Source organism: Rhinopithecus bieti, unplaced genomic scaffold (assembly GCF_001698545.2).
Source record: "Rhinopithecus bieti isolate Rb0 unplaced genomic scaffold, ASM169854v2 scaffold_6907, whole genome shotgun sequence".
Classification (NCBI taxonomy): domain Eukaryota; kingdom Metazoa; phylum Chordata; class Mammalia; order Primates; family Cercopithecidae; genus Rhinopithecus; species Rhinopithecus bieti.
Genome location: NW_016805647.1, coordinates 3,308,255 through 3,327,331, shown reverse-complemented (window position 1 = coordinate 3,327,331; position 19,077 = coordinate 3,308,255). Strand labels below are relative to the sequence as shown.

Below are 19,077 nucleotides of genomic sequence, written 5' to 3'. Positions count from 1 at the left end.
GCCATAATGTTGGGCTTCCTATGTGTAATGACTCAGTTGCGTATGTGGCTTTTGGGGTCCGTGAAAGCTGTGCCTCTTGAGTTGTTCAAAGAGATATGAGCTCCTTTGGGGAATGATGCCTCTAAGCCACAGTGAACCAACCCCCTTCTCCCTCATGTATCTCATTCCTTTGTACCTGAGCTGTCACCTGGGCAACCAAGGAGAATAACTCCCATGACTGATAGATGACTGGAGGCTCTGCGAGGACTGCCCTCCTACTCCTGAAGAGGGCTGCTTCCTGCTGCCCTGCAGCCAGGCCATTTCCTGTCTGACAGCCTTCAAAGTAAATGCCATGCCCAGTGTAGCCTGCAGGGATCTTGAGTCTGAATGGTAGCTGGATCTGAGACAAAGGCCCACGGGAGGGAGTTGCAGGCAGTAGGACATGTTGTACCCCTTAACAGCTATGGAATTAACCTCTGGAAGCACCTGTGAGATGGGGAAAAGTAGTTACACTATAGGACTGTTCTGAGTTTTCAATGGGATACTGTACAAAAACAACTCAGCACAGTGAGTTCTCAAAACAGTGCTCAGTAGGAAGTTATATACTCTTGACGGAAAGAGGGTAAGGTGGGGTGGGTGCCCAGCTTTGCAGCATGTCTGGCCTGCCTACATATGCCAGTGTCACCTTCAGTCCCTGTGTCTTGAGGCTAACATCTAGAAGTTTGTTGTTAGGGTTCAGCAAGGTACTCATTGGGAATAACCTGAATGAATAGCACAGTCTACAAGATCCCAGTGTTGGCCAGGTGCGGTGGCTCAGGCCTGTAATCCCAGCACTTTGCGAGGCCAAGGCAGGCAGATCACTTGAGGTCAGGAGTTCGAGACCAGCCTGGCCAACATGGTGAAACTCTACTAAAAATACAAAAAATTAGCTGGGCATGGTGGTGTGTGCCTGTAGTCCCAGCTACTTGGGAGGCTGAGGCAGGAGAATCGCTTGAACTCGGGAGGTGGAGGTTGCAGGGAGCCAAGATCGTGCCACTGCACTCTAGCCTCGGCGACAGAGTGACACTGTCTTTAAAAAAAAAAAAAAAAAAAAGGCCGGACGTGGTGGCTCATGGCTGTAATGCCAGCACTTTGGGAGGCTGAGGCGGGCGGATCATGAGGTTAGGCGATCGAGACCATCCTGGCTAACAGAGTGAAACCCCGTCTCTACTAAAAATACAACAAATTAGCCAGGCAAGGTGGTGGGCACCTGTAGTCCCAGCTACTCGGGAGGCTGAGGCAGGAGAATGGCATGAACCCGGGAGGCAGAGCTTGCAGTGAGCCGAGATGGCACCACTGCACTCCAGCCTGGGAGACAGAGCGAGACTCCATCTCAGAAAAAAAAAATAAATAAATAAAATAAAATAAAATAAAATCCCAGTGTCAAGGAGTTGGTAGAAAATGAGGGCCTCAACTTGTTCGGCTGCCTTGACCCTGACTGTTTTACAGTGACCATGGTTAGAACCTTACAGTGGCCAAATAGAAAAGATACTGTAAGTTATGATATTTGAACTTGTCACTGGTGAAAGCTGGAAGGGCCTTCACAAGTCTCCTCATGCAAATACCTCATAGCCAGATGGGCCCAGAGAAAGGAAATGACCCACCCAAAGCTTCCTGGCACATAGGTGGGCTGGCTAGAACCTCAGCCTTACAGTCAAATGTAAGGCTTTGGCACTTCCTGCCTGTGTGACCTGAACTTAAGTTTCCTTATCCATAAAATGGGTTTGTTGTGAAAAGTGAGATAGTTCTAATTCATGTAAGCAGCTCGTGTGGCACACAGTGATATGATAGTGTTGGTTGTTGTTATCATACTGCACTGACCTGCTGCCCCCCTATGCCTTCTCTTCTTCCTGCAAACCCTGTACTCCAATTATAAACACAACGTGTGGCCCTGGAGTTGTGTGCCTGGCCCCTGGTCAGCACAAGCGGTACAGTGCAGGCCTGACCTGGCTGGGCTGGCCTGCATCTTTCCCCACCCTATATGGCTGAAGACATGCCCAGCCACTGAGGCTTGTAGGAGTTGCTGACCTAAGATTGCTCCTTCCTGCTGTGGCTTTGCATAGCTGCTGTGCTTACTACTGTCTAGCTGCACCACAGCAAAGCCCTTTGAGGGTGGAAACTGGATTCACATACTAACTTTCCAAGGGGCCTATGTGATGCTGGGGCTCTGGTAGGCATTTGGAAGACCACCTGTTCTTTAGGGACTGCTGGAATTAGAAGGACACTTAGGAATCATTTTGTCCAAGCTCTACCATTTTATTTGAGACGGGGTCTCAAATTGTCACCTAGGCTGGAGTACAGTGGTGCGGATATGGCTCACTGCAGCCTCGATCTCCTAGGCTCAAGCCATCCCCTCACCTCGGCTCCCCAAGCAGCTGGGACTACAGGTATGCGCCACCACGGCAGGCTAATTTTTGTATGTTTTTGTAGAGCTGGGGTTTCACCATGTTGCCCAGGCTGGTCTCGAACTCCTGAGTTCAAGAGACCCTCCCACCTTGGCCTCCCAAAGTGCAGAGATTACTGGCATGAGCCAGTGTACCCAGCCTCGTTTTATATATGAGAAAACTAAGACCAAGAGAAGGGGAATGACTGGTCTAATGAATGCATAGTGATTTGGCTGTTAACTGATTAAAAAGACACTGGTATCTATATTGGTTTTTATTTATAAACAGATTGACATAAAATAAGTCCAGATGGCAGCTGTGCTGCTGACTTGCTTACAAGGAAGCATATGGACAGCAGAGTGGGTAGACTCCAGCCTGGAAAACCTGCCCTCCCATCCCCCTTAGGGCCTTCTTGGCCTTAGATCATCCAGCCTGATCTTCTTCAACAGCAGTTCTGGCCAGGGCAAGGAGCTGTGGTGGGGGCAGTATGGGCCAGGGACTCCCTTCCCACAGATGAGGCCTAGGGCTGCAGAAGGGCCCCATGAAGAGAGGAGAAGGTGACAGGGATACTTCTCCCCATATGGAGTGATGTGGTCAAGGCTTTATGGGACTCTCCACTTCAGGGTCCTCTGAAGAGGGGCCACGCCTATCTGGAGAGGGCCTCTCTGGGATCAAGGCAGGGCAGTCTCCCTCCTCCTGAAACCCAGTGTCTAGTGTGGAAGGAGTATTAACTACAGGGTTTGCCCAAGTGCCAAAAACAATAAATTAACAATAAGATCTTTTTGTAAAAAGGTAGAGGTTTGCACCATGAGTTTGGATTCAGGGGAATCTGATGAGAAGGTAGGAGCTGTGGGGTGGTGGGGTGCCACAGCAAAGACCAGGACAAAGTTGGCCTTTTCCTCCATCACTTCGAAGGCATTCAGCCTAAACTCCTGGTTGAGAGGCCAGCCAAGCTTAAGAAATAAATAGAGGGACCTTAGATCCCTGGCAGAGCTGAGGGAAGAGCAGCACCAGCCCTGGATCCCCACTCTCCCTCCTCAGTCCTTCATGGAAGGACATATCATGGCAGCTGTGGCTAGGACTGGTGCCTCCACATAGCCTCTTGGAGTCCTGAGGTGGCCCGGAACCCCACTGAGGTGCCTGGGGTGGGCTGATGCCCCTCATTCCTAGAAGAATGCCCCCACCTGCTGACCACTGGGTTGTCTAGGATGCCTCTCCCAGTTCAGAACTTGCCCTGCTTCAGCCGGTCAATGTGGTAGGAGAGCTTGAGCGCAGGCCCCAGCTTCAGGCCCATGTACTTCATCATCATGTCACTGCGCAGCAGCAGCAGGGCCTTGCCATCGATCTCCTGGGGGGTGGGGAGGTGGGCAGAAGTGGAGGGGAGGTGCCATCAGAGTCCTGGTTGGTCTGACCACCCCAGGTTCTGATTATAGGCCATCCTGGGAAGTGCCTGCCACATGGGTGTCCAGTTCACCTGCTGTGACGCTGAAGCCTACCTGTTCTCCTCAACCTTTGTCTCTAAGCATCCCTCCTCCCCAGACATCTCCTACTGTCCCCACCAGGTGAGGCTCTCCACACATGTTCCTACTGAGAGGTCAGGCAGGAGCACCTACGTGTTTGCGAAAGAGGTCAGCGTGGGGTCCAAGCTGAGGATCAGCTTCCTGGACAAACTGCATCACGTCCTCAACTGTCCATGAGGAGGGGTCCCGGCCACTCAGTCGAGAGGCATCCCGGCTCTCCAGGTATCGGTCCGACCCTGCAGGACAGGAGGGCACCTACTATAACGGGCGGGGACTGGTTTGTAAATCCCCACCACTCTTCTTGGCACAGCTCAGTGGCCTTCTAGGTGATGCTCACAGCAGTGCTAGACCATGAGCCGAGGAACTGGAGATAGCCGAGGGAGGGAAGTGTTTCCTCACAAAGGGAAAGTCAAATCTTTGTTTTTTAAGGGTAGATCTGATTTTTGGAAATGGCCAGAAATTTTGCATTGAGGCTATGATTCAGCCCAAACCTGAGACAGTGGTACCAACATGGTAAGGGGACTATTTGGGTGCCTTGGGGGGACTGGTGAGTGGGGCTGTTTTTGCCTTGGCTCTGGGAGACCATTTCTAGAGAGACTGGTAGCCTGGTAAGATTAGAGACAAATCCTTGGCACGTGGGCAAAAAATACCCTGGATTCTTTTCCAAGGCCTGGAGAATAGGTGGCCTCATTACAGCCTGATACACTAAGGCAGAAGACAGTTTTTTGGTTTATTTTTCTGAGATGGAGTCTCGCTCTGTCACCCAGGGGCTGGAGTGCAGTGGCGCCATCTCAGCTCACTGCAACTTCTGCCTCCCAGGTTCAAGCGATTGTCCTGCCTCAGCCTCCTGAGTAGCTGGGATTACAGGCATGCACTAATTTTTGTATTATTAGTAGAGACAGGGTTTCACCATGTTGGCCAGGCTGGTCGTGAACTCCTGACCTCAAGTGATCTGCCCGCCTCGGCCTCCCAAAGTGCTGGGATTACAGGCGTGAACCACTGCGCCCAGCCAGAAAAGTTTTTGCTTTGGCTGCCAGGAATCTCAATGTTAATTTAGTGTTTTGCTTGGAGCTTTCATCTCAAATTTGACTCAGATATAACGCCTCCTGTTTCCCCTGTGGGATTTGGGATCTCTGTATTTTGACCATCATCTGTCAGAGATCTTTTACGTGTTTTTTTTTCTCTCTGCTTGGAATCTGTCCCCTTCTCTCCCTTCAATTTTTAATTTTCTTTGGGCAAACTCGAACTCAGCTAAGCAGGTCTTGGCTTCAAAGATCAGTTCCTCTATGAAACTTTTCTGGTCTAATACTGAAATAAATGGTCTCACAAAGGATTTAGTATATTCTTGGTTACAGATCATTCTGTGCCCATTTTCCCCCATCACACCACGCTAGTAATCTCTCTTCTCCATGAAGTGGTAAAGGAGCCTTTACAAAGCAATGATTAGGCCGGGGATCGTGGCTCACGCCCATAACCCCAGCACTTTGGGATGCTGACGTGGGAGGACTGCTTGAGCCCAGGAGTTCAAGACCAGCTTGGGCAATAAAGCAAGATCCCCATCTCTACAAAAAATTTTTAAAAATTAGCTGGTATGGTGGCACATGCTTATAGTCCTAGCTACTCAGAAGGCTGAGGCAGGAGGATGGTTTGATCCCAGGATTTCCAGGCGGCAGTGAGCTGTGATCGCGCCATTGCAGTCCAGCCTAGGTGACAGAGCGAGACCCTGTCTCAAAAGAAACAAAAACAAAAAGAGCAGTAATTGAACCATGTCAACCCCTTCTAAAAACTCAATGCAGTGGCCTCCCTTTGCACATGAAATGAAATCTGAATTCCCTCCTGTGCTTTCCAGTGTCTATGAGGCACTCCATCAGCTGAGCCTTCCTACCTTCGGCCTCATTTCACTCTGCAACCCCTGCCTGCAACTTACCCCTTATTCACCGTGCTTCAAACACACTAGCCTTCTTTCTGTTTCTTGAATAAGCCAAGCATTTATCCTTTGACGTGCAATTTCCTCTGTCTGGAATGCTGTTTTCCCAAATCTTTTCATGGCTGACTTCTCAACATTTGGGTCTTACCTCAAATATTGATTCCACAGAGAGGCCTTCCCTGATCTCCTTGTAAAAATGCTCAATTCCGCACACAGTTCTTTACAATCCAATTACCCTAGTTTTTTTTTTTTTCCACCACAGTACATATCGTTATGTAAAATAATTTCATGGACTAATTTATTTTATGTTTCTTATCTGTCTCCTCCCTATACAATGTAAGCTGTCTCTCGTTCCCTGCTATGCTGCTGACACATAAAAGAGTGCCTGGTCTGCCACAGTAGATGTTCAAACACATCTGTTAGATAAATGAATGATCACAGATAATAGTTACTTGTATATTTTTCTTTCTCTCCAACCAGACTATGTCTCTTTTGAGGCAGGGTCCTTGCCTTGCTCATGTCTATATCTGCAGCATCCAGAGGTGCCTTGTTGCAAACTACCTGTTCTCCTCAACCTCAAGTGGCAGAGCTAAACAAACACCTGGACACTGGGCACAGTGGCTCACACTGGAATCCCAGCACTTTGGGCGGCCAAGGAAGATTGCTTGAGGCCAGGAGTTTGAGACCAGCCTGGGCAACATTGCAAGACCCTGTCTCTACAAAACAAGTAAAAAAATCAGCTGGGTATGGTGGTCTAGTATAGTCCCAGCTACTCAGGAAGCTGAGGTGTGAGGATGGCTTTAGTCCGGGAGTTCAAGGTTAACAGTGAGCTATGATCATGCCACTGTACTCCAGCCTGGGTGACAGTAAGACCCTGTCTCAAAAACAAACAAACAATAAACAACCCCCCACCACACACACCTGTTAAAGTAGAAGGGCCTAATATTTAACTCTCTCCTGCAAAGGCTGAGAATCTCCTCCCATTTGTCTTCATTCTGGGTCCCAGGTCTAAAAAGTCAAAGTACACTTTGTCTGGCCTGGCCCAGCCCAGCCCAGCCCAGCTCAGCCCAGCCCCTTTTAGAGCAGAGATTCTAGCATATTGTCTTTTCAAGCTTATAGTTGGGCACTGACTAGACCAGGGGACAGGTATGCTAGAGCCAGCAGGGGCTGCTTAGAGTCACAGAAATCCCAGTGGCTTTTTGGAGGTGTTAATAGATGGAAAGCTGGAGGGGCCTCTGTGAGCCATTCACTTCTCCCCATCTTAAAAGTCTACTGTGATGCTAAGAGAGAAACCGAGTGCAGAGATTCTGGAGAACAGAGAGAAGATATGGGGAGACAGTGTATATGCAAGAATGTGTCCTTCTTGGACCATCTTAGCTAATTCCTCTAATCAGAAGCTAGGTATCATCTATACATACATACATGATCGTATACACACATATTATATGATAGTATATATAAATACACACACGCTATTGACTGAATATGTATCCCCTCAACATTCCTATGTTGAAAAATCCTACCCCTCCCCACCCACATGGTGATATATATTAGGAGGTGGGACCTCTGGACAGAGCCCTCATGAATGAGTTTAGTACTCTTATCAAACAGGCTGCAGAAAGCTCCCTTGCCCCTTTGGCTGTACAAGGTTATAGTGAGAAGATGGCTGTCTGTGAACCAGGAAGTGGGTCCTCATCAGACACCAAATCTGCTGGTGCCTTGATCTTAGACTTCCCAGTCTCCAGGACTGTGAGAAACACATTGTTTATAAGCCACCCAGTTCATGGTACTTTGTGACAGCAGCCCAAATGGACTAAGATGACCCACATATTTAATACTACTATATATTTATATGCTTGTCTGTCAGCCTACTCCCTCTAGAATATAAACTCCATGAGGGCAGGTGGCAGGAAGTTGCTAATTTATATGGTGATTAGGAGAGACATCTCCGAAATGACGAAATTTGAGCAGACCTTGAGGCAGAAGAGCAAATAGCACATGTAGGATTTAGCAGGAAGGCCAATGTGTCAGAAGAAAGCAAATGAGGGAGAAAGTGGTACAAAATAACACTGAGAGGCATGGATGTGTGTGTTGAGGAAGAAGAGAGAAGTGGCAGTGAAGATAACAGAGGACCCTGTATACCATGGAAAACCACTGGCTTTTCTGAGTGAAACAGGTAGGTTTTGAGCACAGGAGTTACATGAACCAACTTGCAATGAGGAGGATCACTCTCATTATCTATGTTGGTAACAGACTTCAGGGGGACATGAAGAGACCAGTTAAGGAGGCTATTGGCCAGGCATGGTGGCTCACGCCTGTAATCCCAGCACTTTGGGAGGCCGAGGTGGGCAAATCATGAGGTCAGGAGTTTGAGGCCAGCCTGGCCAACATGGTGAAACCCCATCTCTACTAAAAATACAAAAAATTAGCAGGGCGTAGTGGCGGGTGCCTGTAATCCCAGCTACTTGGGAGGCTGAGGCAGGAGAATCGCTTGAACCCAGAAGGTGGAGGTTGCAGTGAGCCAAGATTGTGCCACTGCACTCCAGCCTGGGCGACACAGTGAGACTCTATCTCCAAAAAAAAAGAAGAAGAAGAAGGAGGCTATTAAGCCAGGCACAGTGGCTCATGCCTGTAATCCCAGCACTCTGGGAGGCTGAGGCGGGCAGACTGCTTGAGCCCAGGAGTTTGAGACCAGCCTGGGCAACATGGCAAAACTCTGTCTCTGCAAAAACTTAGCTGGGTGTGGTGGTGCATGCCTGTAGTCCCAGCTACTTGGAAGGTAGCTTGAGAGGAAGATTGCTTGAGCCCAGGAGGTTGAGGCTGCAATGAGCCATGATTGAGCCACTGTACTCCAGCCTGGGTGACAGAGTGAGAGACACTATTAAAAAAAAAAAAAAAAAAAAAGGCCATTATGACAATCCAGGCAAGAGACCACTGTGGCATGAACTACCAGGGTGGCAGTGGTAAAAAGTGACCTGATATATGAACAATATTCTATAAATTATAAAGAACCCCCACCATTGTCAACTCATTTGACCTTTAAAATAGCCCTTGAAGGAGGTGTCATCACCATCTTTAGTTCAGAGGGGAGGGCATTCAGTGAAAAGAGAGAGGAAGTGACTTGCCCTGTCTTTTCCTATTCCCTCTGCAGACAGCCTACGGCAAAGCTCTCCCCATCGCCCCTCAACGTGTACAGCTGGCACTTCCTCTTCAAGGAGGGCTTGTTGTCTCAGTCTGAGCATGACTAAGGAAGGTGAGGCACATCCACAAGAGGCCAACTAACAAGCTCATGCCTAATCATCCTGGTTAATGCAGTAAGAGAGGAAACAGACTCAACATCCAAATTCTTTAAGACAATTCTAGGGCCAGCCGAATGAATCTTTTCATAGCCCAATGAAGACCATCAGGCTGCAAAGAGATTTATACAATGACCTGGCAGACAGATTCATGGTGTGTTTCCAAGGAAGAGAGGAGATGCCTAGGGAACAACAGTACCATCTGAGGCCAGTGCCAGGAGGGCAGCCTATCACAAAGTACTCTTCTCAGAAACAGGGTCTTGGGGAAGATAAAAATAACAGTAACTCCCCTCATACCTGGGGAACGATTTAGTTTCCAAAATGATTCCATATCCCTTCTTTCATTTGATCCTTTTAACACTCCTGTGGAAAGACCAGGTTGGTGCCACCATCTCCAGTATGCACATGAGGAACATTCTGCATGTGAGGAAGACCTGAGAGGTGAGATGACTGACCCAAGTCTCAAGGCAAGGGAGCCGAGGCTAGAATCAGCCCTCAGCTCTGCCTCTACTTGAGACCCCTTTAGATTCCATTTTGCTGCCCTGTTGGGGTTAGGGGAGGGGGAGGGGCACCACAGGCTTCTTCCCATGACTCAGCCTTCCTGAGCTCTCTCTCAGCTGAGGTGACTTTTTTTCATTGCAGGCTTTGCTAATGGAGTCTTCCTATACTTTCACACCTCAGTCATGTGTCCCTGGGCTAGAGGAGGCTGGAATCAAGGTGTGGAAGTTACATTCTCCTGGCTCCCTACTGCTGCTTCTAGACCATCCTCCTATGAAAGCTCATGTTCTTCGGAGGCCAAACATATACCCAACCATTGGCTCTTCCTTCTCACTGTTACTCATAGATATCTGGATTTCTACCCCTTGGTAAATGAAGACTTTTTGTTACTTAGCTCACTACCCACTGTTCCACCCCAACTCCTGCTCTAATCCTTGGAGGCAATCCATTCAGCTACCATGCCTCCAGTGACTCTCACCTCCACTCTACTCCAAATACCTACTGCCAACACCACTGTCTGGTCCTTGCAATCCCTTGGAACAAACCACTTCAGAATTTTAAGCATCCTATTCTCTGACCCCAACCTTCCATCTTTCCAGCTCTCTTGGGACTTATGTCCACTATAACCATTATATCACAAAGTTCTTTGGCATGTCAAACTTTCCATTTTCCCTATCCTAATTTAGCCTTGTATCCTTCCCACCCTGACTGCCTTCCCAGATCTAGTGGTTGATGATTTAAACTGCTCTCTCTGATTCCTGTTTTTTTTTTTTTTTTTTTTTTTTTTTGAGACGGAGTCTCGCTCTGTCACCCAGGCTGGAGTGCTGTGGCCGGATCTCAGCTCACTGCAAGCTCCGCCTCCCGGGTTCACGCCATTCTCCTGCCTCAGCCTCCCGAGTAGCTGGGACTACAGGCGCCGCCACCAGGCCCGGCTAGTTTTTTGTAGTTTTAGTAGAGACGGGGTTTCACCGTGTTAGCCAGGATGGTCTTGATCTCCTGACCTCGTGATCCGCCCGTCTCGGCCTCCCAAAGTGCTGGGATTACAGGCTTGAGCCGCCGCGCCCGGCCAGATTCCTGATTTCTTTACATACTCTCCCCCTTCCTCCCAGCTCTTGCTCTACTAGCTCAGCAAAAAAACCCCTTAATTCTCAAGCTGTCTTTTCTCATGCCATATCTACTAGGTTGCTAAGAACCACAGAAGAAAACCATAGCTTTAGCAAACTGGCCAACTAGTCTCCAAGCATAGTTGGGCCCTGAAGTTTCCTGCAAATCATCCCCTTTTCTTTGGTCCATTTTTCCCCATCTTCTTTAAGACTAGTCCAGTCTATCAGCCCTCCTAACCCGTTCCCTGACCAGGCCTTTCTCTATTCACTGATGGACACACTCAATCTTCCCTCCTCTCTCAGAGAAAGTATGCCTCCTTTTGGCTTAAGACTGATGCCTCTGCCTATGCCCTTGATCCCACCACTCCTGAGGCCTTACTTTTTCCTCTTTCCTATATTCTTAACTGTTGCTTTTTGGAAGGTGCAAGCTGTCTGCTGACATATGTGCTTGAAGGGCTCCCATTCTGAAAGATCTTCTTTGACTTAGAGTCCTACTCATCACCAGCCTTTTTTTCTCATCAAAGTCCCCAATGCAATCTGCCTTCACCCCTCCACCACAGCACCAAGGCTGCTTTCGTTAAGATCCACCAATTACCCACAATGGTGGAATCCAATAGATGTTTCTCGGTCCCTTTTTTTGCCAGAATTTTGTTATGCTGTGCTTTCCTTCAAATACGCTCTGTAGTCCTGGCCACCACAATATCAGATTCTTCTCACTTTGAATTTTCTAAATTTTCCTTCACATTGAATATTCCTTTTTCTCCTTGGTGGGCTTGCCTTCCTGTTCTCACCTCCTAAGCTCTGTTGGTTCCCAGGACTTCATCTTTGGTTAACTGTTATTTTCATTCACTGCATATTTCTGAGAAGTGAGTATCATTCACCCTAAAATTTCAACTGCTGTTTATACACTGGTGACTCCTAAATATTTAACTTCAGCACAGCACTCTTCCTTGAGGATTGGATCTGCATAGTCACTGCCTGTTAGATGTCATCTACATGACCATGGGCTCCCCGACCTTCCTTCTCTTCTATGGTGGGTTCCCTCTCAGTGGATGGTACCACCATCTATCCAGCCACCACATCTAGAAACCTGGGAGACAGTCCTCACTCCCTTCTTCCTCACATCTGATGAAATCCTCAAATCTGATTAAATTTAACCTTGTGAACAGTTTTCAAATCCACTCTCTCTTCTCTAAACCTTCTGTCTCTGCCCTAAACCAGGCCTTTGTCACTTCAGATCTGGCCCACTCGAGTAACCTCCTAACTTGTTTAGGTTTCTCTAGTCTTGTCCCTCCTCAAATCCATGCTCAACACAGTAGTCAGTAATCTATTCAAAACACAAACCTGTCTTGCCTCTAATTAAAAGCCCATTTAAGGTCTTCTATGATATATGCCTTGACCTTTCCAGGTTTTTCTCTTTGAGTCTCAGTATTATACTTTATGGTTGAGCAATTCCAAATTGCATGCAGTTCCTAGTATAATCGGTGCTATTTCTTATTCTTTTGCCCTTATGCATGTTGCTCCTCTTCCTGCAAAGCTCTCCCTCCTCTACCAGCCCTGATATGGCCATTTATACAGTCTCAGGCAAAGCATCACTTCCTCAAGAAAGTGTCCCTTGAACACCAAGCTTGGGTTAGGTATTCCTCCTTGTAATTTTCATGTTACCCAAAGCATATCTCTGTCACTGCACTCGACATTGTTTTATAGTGTCTGTCTCCCCATAATACCTTGGAGATAAAAAGTGCCTGATTTTTGCTTTCCCATGCCAAACACAGATGGAGTTCAAATAAATAGTTAATGGATGAATGAATGAATGAATCCTTCCCTGTTCCTTTTGGGTCTAGGTCTTTGGCTCTTAGTTTCTGTTATACTCAAGCCAATCCTGGAGCTCCAGTTACCTCCCAGGTGCAAGGTCAGGCACAAGAGTAAGTCCAGCCCCTAGTCCCACCACCAGGCAGAGGGCAACAGAACTAGGTCCTCTCTGGCCTCCCAGAGCTCAGGAAGGAAGTGAAGGAAAGAGTGAGGGAGGGAAAGAGGGCCAGGACTCTGGTAAGCTTACCCCTGGAGCATAGCCTGCGCACAGCTGAGGCAGTGCTTGGTGGGAGGCCACAGGATGGAAGCAAGGGCCGGTGCCTTTGGGAGGTGCTGACAAAGTTGGTGGGATTCGAGGCAGAGTCCATCGAGTCTGAGTGTGGTTCCAAGGACCGGGCCAGACTATTCCCGAGGACAAAGGTTTCACCTGAAAAACAGTAAAACCAGAGTTAGAGCTTAGAAGGACTGCCAGAGTGCTGGCTCCCAGGTACCTGTTTGAGCAGAGCAAGCAACAGCAGAAGAGAAAGCCCTAGGCAGGGACTCAGGAGGCCTGTGTACCAGTCATGGTTGTGGCTCTCATGAGGTGACCTTAGTCAAGCTCAGTGTCACTCTCTGGACTTCAGTCTCTTTAGAAATTCTTTCTCTTAGACTAGATGGTCTTTGAGGCTTTTTCTGGTCTAGATGCCCTATGCTTTTTCTGGATAAGGAACATCTTAAACAAATGGAGCTATTCTAGGATGGAAGAGACTGCCTTAGACACAACATGCTAGAGCTGGGATACATTTGCTTAGACGAGGGTACTTTAAAAGGTACCCTGCTCAACCAGCAGGATATGTCAGAAATGCTTCTTGATGCTTGGTTAAAGGCTTGTTTGCAAAGAATCTGCTCCTATGTTTCATCTCTCATTTTGTATCTGCCCTATTCTACAGAAACACTTCAAGGAATCTGGGGTTGATGAGCCGTGAGCTTGGGCATGGAGATCAGAATCAGGGGTATAATCTGGCTCTGCCATTCAGCAGAGTGCTTCTCGGAGAATGTTAGTCTCCTCATCTACAACATGGGAAGTCCCTTTCTTCCAAGGAGCTTATGAATATCAGAAAAGAATGGCTATGAAAGTCTTTCCTTGTAAAGGGAATCTTACCCTGATGTTTCTATACCCAGTCCCATGGTCCAATACCGGGTGGCAACACCCTATCACTGTACAAAGAACCTGAAGCAGACTCCTCATGATTGGGTTCTACCCAAAACAGATCAATTCCTCAGCCCAGGCCACAGCATTCTCTGCTTGTGGAGGGTGTCTTGAGTACTGGAGCATAACACTGTCCTTTATCATTTTTCAAAGACATCAAGTGTTTAGGTAATGCTTGGGATTTGTTCGGAGCCTCTGACGAACACTAACTTTGAGCATATTGTCTGGCACACAGTAAGTCCTCAATGTTAAGATGGTTAAGGATTTAAGGACTGCTTTCTAATACTTACCTAAAATTGCTTGGCAACTATAAGCTCAAAGTAAAATCTAGGATTAGACAGCTATTTGCCTTTATATCAAGGAGGCTAATTGTTGAAACCCTTTCCTAGAAGTGGTTCTGAAAAGGTAAGTCTTTGAGGGTCCATAATACCTAAGCCATATCCCACCTCCTTTCTGCAGATGAGGGTTCTGATTCCTATTTTCCAGGAAAAATGACTAGCAGGGTCCCATTTTGAGACATGAATGGGAATCCAATCCAGGATATAGGAGACCTGGGTTCTACACCTGGGCTCCTGCCTTTCACTAGGTATGTGATTCTAGACAAGTAGCTTGTCTTCTCTAAGCACCAGCTTCTTCATGTGTAAAATGGGGAAAAATCATCCCCTATCATGCTGAGAACATCAAATGAGAAAATGTAAAGGGATGAACTTTATGAATGTGAAAAATTATTATTTTGTATTTCATTCGGAGTTGAAGTGGCAAATCTAAGCTATCTGTGATAGTTCAAGAAAAATATTTCATCCAATTTCTGCATTTATCAGCAGGGTAACCTCACCCTTCTAGCTCTCATTTTATTCAGCTAAGACTGGGGATAGTATTGTCTGCCTCACATGAGCTAACAGATGTGAAGAATAATTATGATGACAAAGCCAGGGGCTTACCAGGTGCTGATACAAACCATTCAGTGTCTCTTCCTTTCAGCAATGCTAAGAACACTGAGACGCAGATGCTGAGTTGAAGGGTCTGAAAATCTGGACTGATGGCAAGTCATGAAATCTTATCCTAATGAGATATACTGAAAGCATCATGCTCCAAAGCTCTGGGAGGTCCTAATCCTCACAAAGCTGATCAAACAAGGCTCTCTTTGCTAGGACAGTGCCAGGATAGAAGATTGCAAATACTTTTTTTTTTTTTTTTTTGAGACAGAGTCTCACTCTGTCACCCAGACTGGAATGCAGTGGCACAATCTCACTGCACTCCACTGCAACCTCCACCTCCTGCGTTCAAGCAATTCTTATGCCTCAGTCTCCCAGGTAGTTGGGACTACAGGTGCGTGCCATCACGCCCCACTGATTTTTTTTTTTTTTTTTTTGTATTTTTAGCAGAGATAGGATTTTGCCATGTTGGCCAGGCTGGTCTTGAACTCCTGGCTTCAAGTGATCTGCCCACCTTAGTCTCCCAAAGTGTTGGGATTATAGATGTGAGGAACCGCAGCTGGCCTGAAGACTGCAATACCTTCAAACTGTGTTCTACAGAGCCCTGTGAGCCCTCCACAGGGAGGCCAAGTAAGAAGAGCTATGGGCCTCATCCCAGCTTCTCTGGTTTTAATTTTTATGCACTGGAGTGTGTACAAATTTCATACACAATTTTACCTTTGCCAAAAACTTTAAAAAAAAAAAAAAAAAAAAAAAAAAAGGAGTTCTACTGGCAAAACAAAATAGACTTTGAAACCACTGGCCCAGGTGTCAAAGACTGGGGCTGGAAGACTTGATTAGTCAATGATCCCTGCCTTTTTATAGGATTCCTTTGCCCATCTATAAAATGGAGATGAAAAATGCTTAAACTTCCTAGGGTCAGTGTAAAATTTACTATTGATATGCTGGAGATACGGGAGCAACTGGGATCAAACAAACATTTGTTGAGCACCCTTTGTGTGTGTGACAGCCACTATACTAGTTATGGTACATGCAGAGGTGAACAGATGGATAAGGACCTAGCCCTTATGCATGTATTTTCAGTGAGAAGCAGCTCTTCTCAGAGTATCACATTGCAAAGCTGACCTTAACAATTAGAGTTCCCGGTGGAGGATGATCAGAGTGGTGGTGAGGAACCTCAAGATCATCCAAAGGGGAAAGGCCTTGGGAAGGCATCGTCTGGAGAAAAGTCAAGGGAGAGAAACACCCTATGGGCAGTCATGGGAAAAGAAGAGGATTGGAGGTAGATTTGCTCTTTTGGAATACAGACAGTGGAATGGGGGCAGGAGTTGTAAGAAGGCAGATTTCAGCTTAAAAAGGAGGGCATTTTGGCTGGGCACGGTGGCTCATGCCTGTAATCCCAGCACTTTGGGAGGCCGAGGCGGGTGGATCACCTGAGGTCGGGAGTTCGAGATCAGCTTGACCAACATGGAGAGACCAACATGGAGAAACCCCGTCTCTACTAAAAATACAAAATTAGCCAGGCGTGGTGGCACATGCCTGTAATCCCAGCTACTCAGAGGCTGAGGTAGGAGAATTGCTTGAACCTGGGAGGTGGAGGTTGCGGTGAGCTGAGATCGCGCCATTGCACTCCAGCCTGGGCAACGAGAGTGAAAGTCCAGCTCAAACAAACAAAAACAAAAACAAAAAAAAAAAGGAGGGCCTTTTAGCAGTCAGAACTGCCCAACAATAAAATCAATTGCCAAAGATAGAGAAAACCTGTTATCAGGAATATTTAAGCAGAGGTCAGACGACCACCCTCATGTGTTAGGCTAGATACTAGATCATCTCTAGAGTACTTTCCACTTCCAAGATGCAAAGATTCCATGCTCATAACCAAGCTTTCCCCTTTATGGGTGTGAACTGAGTGACCAAGGAACTAGAGATGCTGATCTAAGAAAATTCTTACACTAACGCAGGACCCAAAGACAGCACAGTCCTTGTGCATGCTTAAATCACTCTCAGTGTTAAACAAAACAAAAAAAATCCCTCTCTGAACTACTTCCCACATCCTTTACTACTCTTTCAACAAATACTATTAAATACTTACCATGTGACAGTTAGGATGATGGATACTGAGAATGGTGAAAAAGATATTGTCCCTATACTCATGGAATATTTACTATAGTGGGGCAGATGACAAAATACAGGTAGCTAAAAATATTAGCAACTATTGTAATTACAACAAAGGAAAGAAACAGGATATTAAGACAGACAGTATTGGGTGCATCTCTTTTGGATGAGGAGAGCCTTGGAGGTCTTCCTGACACCTTGAAGTTTAAGCTCTGGTCCCAAGAAGGTCCACCTGAAAAGCGGACATGTGCCAGTGTGCTTCAATGAATTATACACATTTGCATCATCTTAAAACTCTGACAATTCTAGGTTGGAAACCTATGTGGGGATCAGGGCACATCCTGATATTTCAGTTTTTATTTGGCTTTAACCACTGTGAATCTTGGGATTCTGGCAGTTTAAAACTAACTCAGAAGACCGGGTTGACAACTGGAAAGAAAGGCACAAGGTACCATTGTCATGGGCAATGAACCACTTCCTCTAACAGAGAGGAACCTGAGAATCCTAAAACAGCAGACTCGGAGTTTAATGCTGGGTAGATTTCAGTTACAGCTAAACTTAATAGTCACTGACACCAGTGAAATCAATACAATCTTCTGCCTCATACTGAGCCACTGCACCCAGCCGGGCCTCTTTTACTTAGTCTTCACTAGCCACTTATTTGATCTAGTCACATGCATAGTTCTGCTCTGATCTCACCTCCCCCAGGAATCTTCCCTTGACCTCTTCTTTCACCATACTCCTGGCTCATCATGCCTTGCTGGGCCAGAGTACCTCTGTGCTCTGTTTTGACCACATACATGTTCATATTGTCCCTAATACTGAAGGTAGGGACAATATCTTTTTCACCATTCTCAGTAATTTTTAGGGTGATAAAAAAATACATTTTTTTTTTTTTTTTTGAGAGAGAGTTTGGCTCTATCACCCAGGGTGGAGTGCAGTGGCGCAATCTCAGCTCACTGCAACGTCCGCCTCCCAGGTTCAAGCGATTCTCCTGCCTCAGCCTCCCGAGTAGCTGGGATTACAGGTATGCACCACCACGCCCAGCTAATTTTGTATTATTAGTAGAGACAGGGTTTCACCTTGTTAGCCAGGTTGGTCTCGAACTCCCAACCTCAGGTGATCCCCTGCCTTGGCCTCCTAAAGTGCTGGGATTACAGGCCTTAACCACTGTGCCCAGCTGGGCTTCTTTTACTTAGTCTTCACCAGCCTCTTATTTGATCCAGCCANTTTTTGAGAGAGAGTTTCGCTCTATCACCCAGGGTGGAGTGCAGTGGCGCAATCTCAGCTCACTGCAACGTCCGCCTCCCAGGTTCAAGCGATTCTCCTGCCTCAGCCTCCCGAGTAGCTGGGATTACAGGTATGCACCACCACGCCCAGCTAATTTTTGTATTATTAGTAGAGACAGGGTTTCACCTTGTTAGCCAGGTTGGTCTCGAACTCCCAACCTCAGGTGATCCCCCTGCCTTGGCCTCCTAAAGTGCTGGGATTACAGGCCTTAACCACTGTGCCCAGCTGGGCTTCTTTTACTTAGTCTTCACCAGCCTCTTATTTGATCCAGCCACATGTATAGTTCTGAAGAAGAGACTCTGCTCTGACATCGCCTCCCCCAGGAATCCTCCCTTGACTTCTTTCACTGTACTCCTTGCTCATCATGCTTTGCTGGGCCAGAGTACCTCTGTGCTCTGCTTTGACCACATACATGTTCACACATCTCTCCCCGTCTCAGCTCTTTGAGTGCAGGGATGGAGTCTGTCTCACCTCTGTCTCCCTAGAGTCTAGTATAGAATTGGGCACAGAGTAAGTATTTGTAAATATTTGATGACCTAAAGTAAAACAACTGGCCTGGATTATTCAAAATGCCAATGTCATGTCGTGAAAGATAGAAAAAAAAAGCGCTGGATAACTGTTCTAGATAAAGGAAACTAAAGAGACAGGAGAATTAAATGCAGTGGATGATCCTTTATTGAATCCTGGATTAGGAAAAAACAGCTATAAAGGACATTAGTGTGACAACTGGGGGAAATTCTAACATATATAACTATATAACGGGGGAAATTCTAACATATATAAACTACATATATAACTACATAATAGCTAGTAGTATTTTATTTATTTATTATTATTATTTTGGAGATGGAGTCTCACTTTGTTGCCCAGGCTGGAGTGCAGTGGCACACTCTTGGCTCACTGCAACCTCCGCCTCCTGGGTTCAAGCGATTCTCCTGCTTCAGCCTCCCGAGTAGCTGGGATTATAGGCGTGCACCACCACGCCCAGCTAAT

The 19,077-nt window shown here is 46.8% G+C and overlaps 1 protein-coding gene across 17 annotated transcripts in view; it reads right to left on the bottom strand.

Moving 5' to 3' along the window:
* Positions 1-2,658: 2,658 nt before the first annotated feature.
* SCMH1 (Scm polycomb group protein homolog 1) overlaps positions 2,659-19,077 on the bottom strand; it is a 234,045-nt gene continuing 217,626 nt past the window's right edge. For 13 of the 17 annotated variants that reach the window (XM_017873241.1, XM_017873244.1, XM_017873245.1 and 10 more), the window contains 4 exons: positions 12,806-12,985; positions 9,443-9,562; positions 4,016-4,158; positions 2,659-3,750 (listed from right to left, as the gene is read on the bottom strand). In XM_017873241.1, coding sequence (XP_017728730.1) covers positions 3,625-3,750; positions 4,016-4,158; positions 9,443-9,562; positions 12,806-12,985 — 569 coding nt within the window. In that variant the 3' untranslated portion in view covers positions 2,659-3,624. The remainder of the gene's footprint in view (positions 3,751-4,015; positions 4,159-9,442; positions 9,563-12,805; positions 12,986-19,077) is intronic. The other 4 variants (XM_017873246.1, XM_017873250.1, XM_017873257.1 and 1 more) reach the window with 1 other exon arrangement.